Below are 10213 nucleotides of genomic sequence, written 5' to 3'. Positions count from 1 at the left end.
GCTTGACCTAATGTCAAAATCCGGATTCAGTGATGGCCCATTCACCAGCTATACATATCATAAAAGTATTTCCTTTCAAGTAGAATCAGCGTAGCTTCCAACAAGAATGTCATTCATCCTTGAGTCCAGGGTTACTCTTTCTACTGTCCTTCACAGATAAGCCATCACCGAGGTAGGGGATATCTCCTCTTCCTTTCACTCCTGGCTAGATTTAAGGGGACACGCGCCAAGCCAGAGTTTTCACATTTTATGCTTTCCTACCAGTGATATTTTAGCCATAGATGTCTCTTCAATAATTTAACTGCTTAATTATTTTTTTCCTGTTTTTATGAAACCCACATCTTGAAAGTCAAGGAGTATAACAAACAGCACAAGGAGGAATTTGAAGCACATTCAGGATCCTTTAGTAATTACTTGCAAGGAATGTTTATGCCAGGTATCATTCACACAGGGTCTATTTTGTTTGTTTGTTTCCTTTAAAATATAAGTAAACTAAAATTCTACCAAAGTGAAAAACCTCCTAGGATATTCATGAAGTGAACACATTGACTATATTTTCTAATGATGAGACTGAGTTGTCCTTTGGTTTGTACTGAAAACTGGTGGAACTAAGCACTTACGTGTGATTGTGTTAGATGTGCACTTGAAAATTTGTTACAATACAACACAAAACATTTCTACAAAAGCAAATTTAATATACAACAAACACTCACCATGTAAACACATCTTTTAAAAAATCTGGTAATAGTTCCAAGGATCACTTACAGGCTTCCATAAAAGTATTTTATATCAAGAATCTCAATACAGAATGATTTCTATGTCAAAATACATTTACGCTGTAAATTGTTATAGAAAAGAAAAAGACAGAGAAACGGAGTTTGCTGGTATTGAATTCAACAGCAGCAACTGCCCCTGATAATCTTCCTTCATTTTCTACTTCAAGCATTTCTGACAACACATGTCCATCTACCCTTCTATAGTCTATGCTTCGACTCACTCAGTTGACCAGTTAAAAATCTCAAGACATTACTATCATGCTTATTCGCAACATCAGCAGCTCTCAAACCTGCCCAAAGCATTTCTGGGGGCCTGTTCCTCTCCAGGCTGACACTCAGAACTTTCCAGAACCTGTCCACAGTATCAGTATGGAGGACCACACATTGGAAACTCAGCAGTAGTTATCAAGATGCAAAACAGGAAAAAAGCCACATGAAAACCACAAGTGCAGATCAATCACACGATTTTATTAGAGTCTTTTGAACAAATGTATTCCTCTGTGAAAAACTCTTGAAAAGAGACATTGGGGTATACTATTTTCAACCCTGAGCAATAGCGCTGCATACCAAGGGGGTGGGGCGAGAAGCTGGTTCCATTGAAACACCAAGCACAGCCACTGATATGCTCTATGTGATCAGGTTTTTACAAAAAAATACATAGTTTTCAATAAATAATGCTTAATTTTACAACTTTGATACAGCAATGTCATACACCGTTTTAACACACGAAACTGCATGCTAGACAGGGTACAGAAGACAAGACTTCGCCATGCATTTTCTTTTCCCCTTAGTGCTATCAGACATCATCCTCCAGCGCCCGGCCTCAGGGAGCAGTCCCCTCTGTTTCACAGCCTCTGGTCGTGCGCTGGCATGCAAACTCTAAAAAAGGTCCCCCCCCCTCCGCAAACCACTCAGACTTCTAAACAAAAGGGTTTTTTTTAACTTTCCTGCTCCCAAACCTGGAGTGGCTCTGAAAATACAGACTTGGGCAGCGTCCTGCTGGAAACTGCTCTGGGTGTCAGGTGGCCCCGTCCTGGTGGCCTCCAGGGAGCGCTGTTACGCCACCACCGCTAGGAGCCCCACATTGGAACAGCAGGCTCCTTCCTAAAACAGTCCGTTCCAGAAAAGGGTGTCATGGAACAAATGCCAAAGACTCTTAAACCCACCACATATGTACAAGAGTAAAAACAGACAAAATGGGAAATTAAGGGTAATGGCATAGAATGTTTTGCCCGATGTGATCCAAGGGCACTGTGTTTCTGAATAGAAGCTGGATGAAGAAATGCGTGTCAAGAGGGCCCTTTGTCAATATCTATTTGATCAAAATTCTTTAGGTTGCATATTAGCAATATTTCCAGTGGCTTTTTTTTTTATAACGAGGAAATATAATAGGTCTAATAAAATAAGGTCAGCGTCAAAGTCACTTCAACGACCCTAGAGTGAATTTTGTTTTTATGCATTTTCCAACAGCTTGTCATACTGCTCTGCTGTGTCATTTTCACAGCAGAGAAAATCCACGTCTATGTGACTAAGTAAAAGAAGCTTGATCAAACATTGAGAAGGAAGCCTCACGTCTGCCCATCCAGGTTGTCTCAATTCACCAATCGCTCATGTCAAAACACATCTCCACTTGACCATATTGCTGTTAGTGGTTTGTTTTCTCTACAGAGAAGTGATCCATTTGCAACAGAAGTTCCCGGGTCATGTAAAACAGTCCTGTCTGTGCACTGGCAGAGGTATTGAATCTTCTCGGAGTATCTCTACCCAATAAAAGTATTACTTTTATACACGGAACATTATGAACTTATGTTTCCCTTTGTAAGCCATTGTATACTTTCTGCACTTTTGTGCTTTTACTGAGTATAAAAATAGGTCTCCTTTAAACTTCTGTTTAAGTTCACTAAAAAACTACTTGTTTGTGAAATTCTCTTAAAAACTCACTGCATCCACATGGAAGAGATAAAACTAATTAGGCAGCTAGTTGATATAGGTAGTGTTAAAAAAAAATAACTACAGTGAAAAAAGGAAGAAAAAAAAGCTATGTTAGGATTCAAGAAAACAGCCAGTAGCAAGGTAAAATGGAAGAGAACTGAGTTTAAGAAATTGCGTTTAATCTTTATTGTGATTGAAAATGAGGGCCCCACAGAGAGGGAAGAAAAAGGAGTTATCAAAGAGCAGACTTTGCCAGATCATCAGATGAAAGGGGGTGTGGCAGAAAAAATCCAATAAATGAACAGTGAGAAAGGACCAATGATTAAACTAGCCAGATGGCTGAAAAGCATGTCTAAGAGTCATTACATGGAGACGGTTACTTTGGGAGCTTGTGAATTCCCGTGTTAGATACATAAGGCTCAGTCTTGGTATTCTTACAGGCCTAGGCTATACAAAGGGTATTTGAAACTGACATTCCTAATGAAATTTTATAAAATTTGGCCCTTACAATAACTGAGAAATATCCTGAAAAATCTTCCCTGAAGCTGTAATAAAGAAAGTTTCTTATCTACTGATAAAATTGACAACTCAGTAAACTATTTTCGCTGGTCATCCTACATAAGAAAAAAGCACAAATATATTGGCCTCAGAAATCTGTTAAAAGCAGGGGACCACAGTAAAAGAGTATAAAGATTCTATAAATGGGAGAGTCCAAGAAAACCTCTCTATAAAGTGTTCACAAGGATACATATGCCCATTAGAAGAAAAAGTAAGAATATACATATTATTAATCATATCAGAGAATAAAAAAGTTAAGATTGATATAATATATTTATATTGAATGACTACTTTAAAAAAGAGCAACTTATTTGCTTTATTTCTCAGATTACTTTCAAAAGTCATTTAAATTCTGAAGAGAAAAACAAGCGTAAGTTTATCAAAGTGTACCAATAGCAAATGACTCTGGTTCCAACTCCCAGACAAGGGAAAAACAAGTCTTGCTGTTTGAGTCTTTTTCTTTCTCAAAGAAAAAAAAAAAAAAAGAACCCTAAGTGATCCTGACTGCTATCTACATGCATATTTAAATCACTTCCTCTCAATTAACATTAAAATGAAACATCTCTGCTCAAAATGGTTTTAATGATTTTCCCCCCCAAAGGATCTAACAAATAATTTGCCCTGTGACCGTAGTCATTCATAACATACATAATATTTGCAAAGCACAGTTTAAATACACTGCCTTCATTAGCATTATATATTTTTAATAAAAGGATGCATATCAGAGTGTAAAAACTGGAAGATTATTTCCACAGTTTAAAGAATAAGAGAATGCTGGTTCAAGTTCTTTAAGATGGAAATCTTAGTAAAATGCCATCCTAAATCTGTGAACAACTTACAAACAGCAGGATACCCACTGACTAAGCTGCAGTGCACTAGGCATCCCTCCCCCCTCCCCCCTTACTATTTAAAAATATTCTGTCAATGCTTAGTTCAAAATAAGACTTACTTAAGAGACCAAAAAAATGCAATTAAACTTTTATTGAAGACTATCCAGTGGCAAGAATACCTTGTGTATTATATTATGTTTTAGACATTCAATAAAGAATTAAGAATGATTTTCACAATGCATTCATCAAAACAGCCTTAAATATTGTTAAAAGCGCATTCAAGCGCCTGTCCTGAGTTCTAACAGGTTTTTAATTTTAGATCGCCGATCTCTATTTTTCTTTCTTCTATCAAGAACTTAGGCTACATAACTTTTTGAAAATTTTCATCCAGACTATGCTTTTCCATTCTGAAGCCAAATCATTACATGTTACTACTGCAAAGTTTCTACCTCACCACAGAAAATGTCCGATTCATCTATGATTGAAACATAAAATACATGCAAAGTTTTCAGGTTTTCCAAGTACATCGACTCAATTTTATGAATGGGTTTGTGTTTTCAACAAGTTTTAGAACTGCAGCAGAGGGCCACCATGTAAAATTCCCAGCACAGAGAAGCGTCAATTGTAAACCGCTGGTTCAATTACTCGTGGCTAAAATAAATGTCCCACCAACGACTACATCAGACTTATCATTTGGGAGGGGGGGTGGGGGGGGAGGTAAACAATTCCAGAGATCCAGTTCTAATGTTGAGAACCTTGTTATTTAACACCCTCAGCCCTTTCTCCTCCCAAGTGTTCTACGGAAACCTGATGATTCCTAGAAATGAACAGCCACAGAAAAGAAATGTGTCCATCTACGGCCAAAGCTTGCTGGCTTCGCATCCCAGGGGGTAGGGGCCGGGGTGGAGACTCGCCGAGAAGAGGAGGGAGGCCGGGGGAGGCCAAACAGGCAGGGACGGGGCCCTAGAGGCAGGGGAGAAGGAAGCCAGGCTGGAAGGGTGCCCGCGCGCCCCTGGCCTAGCAGCTCCCGGCAATGCGTGGAGCATTCATCTCGCCAGCATCTCGATAAAAACGGAGACCAAACCTTGGTAAATCATTGCAGTAGGTGACCCAAGAGAGTAGTGGTGATTTTGCACCTAGTTTCAATGAGCCACTGCAAACCTCCCCCACTGCAGGCGCCCGCTCTCTCGGAGGCAGAGCTTGAGGTTGGCGCTCGGGCCCCGGCCCGGCCTCCGCGCAGCCTCCCTGCCTCCCTCGGCGCGGCCCCCGGGGAAAGACGGGTCGAAGGCACCGAAAGGGCGCGGGGCCAGGGGCGCGCGTGCCGGGCGGCGCTTGCCAGCCGGGCCCGCCGCGAAGACTCCGTGACCCGAAGGCGGCCGGGTCTGGGGAAACGAGAGTGGGGGAGCGGGAGTCAACGGGCCAGGCAAACCATGCCCCTCACGGAGAACTCGGCAAGGGCCGAACCACCTAGGAGCCCCCCCGCCCCCGGCCATCTCCAGGACGGCCCTGGAGCCGGCGCGCGGCCCTGGAGCCGGGAGCCCGGGTGGGCTTTCCCTCTCATCCCTGCAGCTCGGCGGCCTCGCGGCGCCGGCGCGGGTCTTCTCGCGCGTCTCCAGGCCCCAGGGCGCGGCGCCGAGGCGCGCGCGTCGTCCGCGGGGAGAAAGCCAGGCGCCCAGGACCCGGGGCCCTGTCTTTGGGGTCCCCGGCCGCCGCCCAGGCGCCCTTGGTTACACGCACCACCCGCATCCCGCCCCCGCCCCTCCCCCGGCCAGCTCCTCCCGCACAGACTCTCCGGTGGCCGTGCCCCGTTCCTCCCGCCGCCCTAGGCCAGCATTCCGCGCGCTCCTTCCCCAGCCTCGGGCCCACCGCGCCCCGCTCTCCCGGCGACGCCGAAAAGAGACTCAACACCGACCACCACGCCCCAGCGCCGGTCACCGCTCGCGGTCCAGAACTGTAGCAGCGCTTCCCACCAGCGCACAGGCGGACATGCAGCGTCGAGGAAAAAAAAAAAAAATTCAAAATTGGAAACGGCTGTCCCCCGCCTCTAAGGAGGGAGAACAGCGAGCATCCGCGCGCGCCCAGCGCTGGCCACCCAAGGGCGCGGGTTACCGCGACGCGCAGCCCCGACGCGGCCCCTCGCCGAAAAGGCTGACCCCCGCCCGGCCCGGTGCCCGCGCCACCCGCCCGCCGTCCGGATGGGCAGGGAGAGAAGGGTGGGACTCGCGGAGGAGGAGGTGAGAAAGGAAATGGGGTTGCAAAGGGGGAAGTGAAAGGAAGGCCGAGAGAAAAGAATCCTCCGCCCCGGGTTTGCCTAACCAGCCACCGAAAAAGAGAAGCGAGGAATTGGCCAGCCATTTAGCACTTCCAGTCGAAGCCCGGAGAATATGGGAAGGGTGCCACCTTCCCACCCGCGCGTACAAGGGCCTTGTCTCTGAATGCCCTGCGACACCACCGCCAGTAGGACTTCCATAGAGACCATGGGCGATGCGAGTTTCTATCAGTTCCAGCTGATTTATTAAAATTGTCAAGATACAGACTTCCAGCACCAAAAAAAAAAAAACAAAAAAAAACAGGCAATGATGTAGACAGTGCATTGAGTCTGCTTTGCCACCATTTGCTACAAAATATGCAGATGGTCTGTACTTTATTTAGATTATATTGCACAAAATGAGAAACTTTTTAAACTATGTGCCTTTTTCTTTTTGCTAAAAATCGAGAATCCAGTTTCAAACCTTCCATCTGGGGCCCCATCCACATATCACAGCGTATGAGATACATAAAGTCCTACTATAGTACAGTACATATACAATCTTTAAACTAAGATAACAGCTCTGAGGTCTATATCACCGTTTTCAATAAATCTTTACCTACAAATATTGAACAAATCTCTACTATAGCTGTACAAAAAAAGTTTGCTTTTTTTTTTTAACCACAAGGCCTTTAGATGCAAGGATTATTTTAAAATTTTAATCCTTTTTAAACCAGGACATAACGTACCAACATACTTGCATGCTAAAAAAAAAAAAAAATAAGAGGAAAAAAAGAAATCAAAAGGGAAGAAGTGCCTGAAAGTCTTACTGAAAAAACACAGCAAGAATGTTCCCTTTTCACTGTACAAAAATACGCCTGAAAATATATTAATTTTTAAAAAAGACTGAGGTCTGTTATGTATCAAAAATGTTTCAATACCTTTTGTACTGAGGTCTAGGCTGCCTGGTATTCAATCAAGGAGGTATAAGGGAACAAGTTACCAAAAAAAAGTTGGCAAGTAGAAATCACATTTGTAAAACCATAAACAATTTGATCTGAAAAGTAAACTCTGATCTTAAGTCAGTTCACAGTTTTTTTTTTTTGTAAGCGTTTGTACAGTCTGCATTTTTTCAAGCTCCCTGCAGTTTTGTTAAGAATCGGATGCATAGAAGACATCAGTTTTCTCCCTCCAAAAAAATAAAATTAAATTAAAAAATTTGCCATGGTCCCTTTTTTGTTTTTGTGTTTGTATTTTTTTAAAAAAAATTCACCAGTTCTTAAGATCTCTTAAGAAAAAAATAAAATAAAATAAAATAAATCTCCAACCAACTCCCCAGTTGTGCTGCCAAAGGGTCCTCTGCAGGCGTCTTCCAGACTTCAAAGACCAACAAGCTTCAAACAGCGCCTTCCGGAGCGGGTCCTCGTTCCCCTCCCCCGCCCCGTCCCCTCCGCCTTTGTTGCCATCGCGAATTTCAGGGAAAAAAAGAAACAGTAATTACAAAAACACATTTGAGGGGGGAAAAAAAATCACAACTCCAGACTAGGTATGCAACTACCTTGAGACACGATCGAGGAAGGGAGAGGAGGTTGGGGGGGGGGGGACAAAAAAAGGACAGGTAAAATGTTTCAAAAACTACTCATTTCACTTTAACTCCACCAAAATTTTCAGCATCTTTCCAATTTCTTTGTGTCACGACATCATATCAACATCAGCATCTTCTCGCCCCTCCACCCTACCGCCATCACCATCGACACCAAAACCTTGTATCATCACCAGCATCATCACGACCACCACGACTTCCTCCCAAGGAACCCTGCTCTGCACCCGCCAGAGAAAAAAGAGCGAGAACGGGGCGCCCCCACCCCACCCCTCCTCTCAATACGTGAACACCAGGTCGGAGAAGTTCGCCTCCAGCCAGTCCCCCGCGATCATCTCGCTCAGCTCGGGCGTGCAGTAGTCGGGGAACTCGAAGTGGGAGCCCAGGCTGCCCTCGCTGAACGAATCCAAATCCTTATCCACCAGCGACAGGGACAGGTTCCCGGCCGCCGCGCCGCCCCCCAGCTGTTGGTCGCCGGCGCCGTGCGCGCTTTGGGAGAAATTCAAGCTCAGGTCGAACATCAGGTCGTCGGCGTCCTCGCCGCCGCTGCTGCTGCTGCTGCCGCCGCCGCCGCCGCCGCCGCTGGACGAGGAGGACGAAGAGGAGGTGGACACGGAGCGCGCGGACGCGGGCGACAGCGCGGGCTGCGCCAGCGGCGGCGGGTGCTGCTTGGTGATGTTCTTGAAGCTGTAGTAGAGGCGGCTGCCGCCCCCCGCGCCGGAGGCCGCGCCGGCCCGCACCTCGTCGTACAGGCTCGCGCCCTCGGGGGACTCGGCCGCGCTGCTCAACGTGGGGCTGGCGGGCACTTTCGCGACGCTGTAGCGTCTCAGCAGCGGCGGCGGCGGCGGCTGCTGGCCCGGCGGCTGCAGGAGCTGCGCGTGCGGCGGCGGCTCGTCGTCGTCCTCGTCCACCTCCTGCTTGATCCGCAGCTGCAGCTCGTCCTCGTCGTCCTCGTCGTCCTCGTCGTCGTCCAGGAATACGCACTTGACCGTCTTGCCCGCGCCGCTCACGCGCAGGCTGCCCAGCACGTAGTCGTCGCCCGCGCCGCCGCCGTCCCCGGGCTGCGCCGCCTTGCCCGCGCCCGCCTTGGCGCCGCCGGCCGCCGGGGCCGCGGGGGCCTTGAGCTTGCCGCATTTCTTGCTCGAGCCCTTGGAGGTCTTGGCGCCGCCGCCCGCGCCCGCGCCCGCGCTCCCGCCGCCGCCGCCGCCCGCCGCGCTCTTCTCCGGGCTCTGGCCCGCGCTGGGCTTGGCCGACGGGTCCATCTTGGGCTTTTTCCGGGGCCGGTACTTGTAGTCGGGGTAGTCGGCCATGTGCTTGAGCCGCAGCCGCTCCGCCTCCCGGATGAACGGGATCTTCTCGCTGTCCTTCAGCATTTTCCAGCGCTTGCCCAGCCTCTTGGAGATCTCGGCGTTGTGCATGTCCGGCGACTGCTCCATGATCTTCCTGCGCTCTATCTTGGACCACACCATGAACGCGTTCATAGGCCGCTTGATGTGGCCCGACGCCGTCTTGCACCAGTCCGGGTCGCTCTCGTCCAGGGCCACCGGGCTGCAAGCCATGAATTCGCCCTCCTCCGTGTCCAGCGCCTCCCGGGGCAGGTTGCTCTCCGCTTCCAAGCTCTCGGCCTGCTGCACCATGATCCGCGGCGGGACTGGGCGCTCCCACCCGGGCCGCTCGGTCTCGTGCGGGGCTCCCCCTCCCCCGCTCGGCCCTCCACCTTCCCGGGCAAGTTGCAAAGTCCTGGGCACCCCGCGTCCGCGGCTCCCCCCCTCCCCCCCGCCCCCCCTTCCAGTCTGCACACAGTGGCTGCGGAGACTCGGGGCCGCCCGCGCGCGGGGCAGCTGCGGCCCGCGACGCGAGAGGAGGCGGCGGCGGCGGCGGCGGCGGCGGTGGTCGGAGCAGCCCGGGGACCCCCTCTCTCTTTCTCTCCGGCTCCTGGCTCCCGCCGCGGGCGCCGGACCCCACGCAACTCCCAGGCGCGCGCGCGCTCCTTCTGCAAAAAGTTGAGGGCTCTCTCCCAACTAGTTATCAGGGTGTCATCGGGGTGACGTCACCCCGCGGGCCAGCCAATGGCCGATGCCGGCTCCGCCCCGCAGCCTTGATTAACTCGGCAGCCCCGCCCCGTCCCCGCCCCCGGGCTGCAAAGATGGGGTGGGGGAGGGGGAGGAGGAGGAGGCAGGTCTCGAAAAGTGTTCTTTAAAAAAAAAAAAAATTCGTGTGTGTGCACCGAGACGCCCCTCTCCCCGGTAAGCTCTAGAGCCGCGCCCGT

General features: G+C 49.1%; 1 protein-coding gene across 1 annotated transcript; it reads right to left on the bottom strand.

Moving 5' to 3' along the window:
* Positions 1-674: 674 nt before the first annotated feature.
* SOX11 (SRY-box transcription factor 11) lies at positions 675-9935 on the bottom strand. Its single transcript, XM_069580141.1, has one exon. It carries the CDS (start codon positions 9579-9581, stop codon positions 8223-8225), a length of 1359 nt encoding a protein of 452 aa, XP_069436242.1. The 5' UTR covers positions 9582-9935; the 3' UTR covers positions 675-8222.
* Between the last annotated feature and the right edge of the window lie 278 nt (positions 9936-10213).

This window comes from Ovis canadensis, chromosome 3 (assembly GCF_042477335.2).
Source record: "Ovis canadensis isolate MfBH-ARS-UI-01 breed Bighorn chromosome 3, ARS-UI_OviCan_v2, whole genome shotgun sequence".
Classification (NCBI taxonomy): Eukaryota; Metazoa; Chordata; class Mammalia; order Artiodactyla; family Bovidae; genus Ovis; species Ovis canadensis.
The sequence above is the reverse complement of the archived record's forward strand: the minus strand, read 5'-3'. Positions and strand labels throughout refer to the sequence as shown.

Coding starts and splice junctions, on each gene's coding strand:
- SOX11 (XM_069580141.1), bottom strand. CDS start 9,581: ATGGTGCAGCAGGCCGAGAGCTTGGAAGCGGAGAGCAACCTGCCCCGG.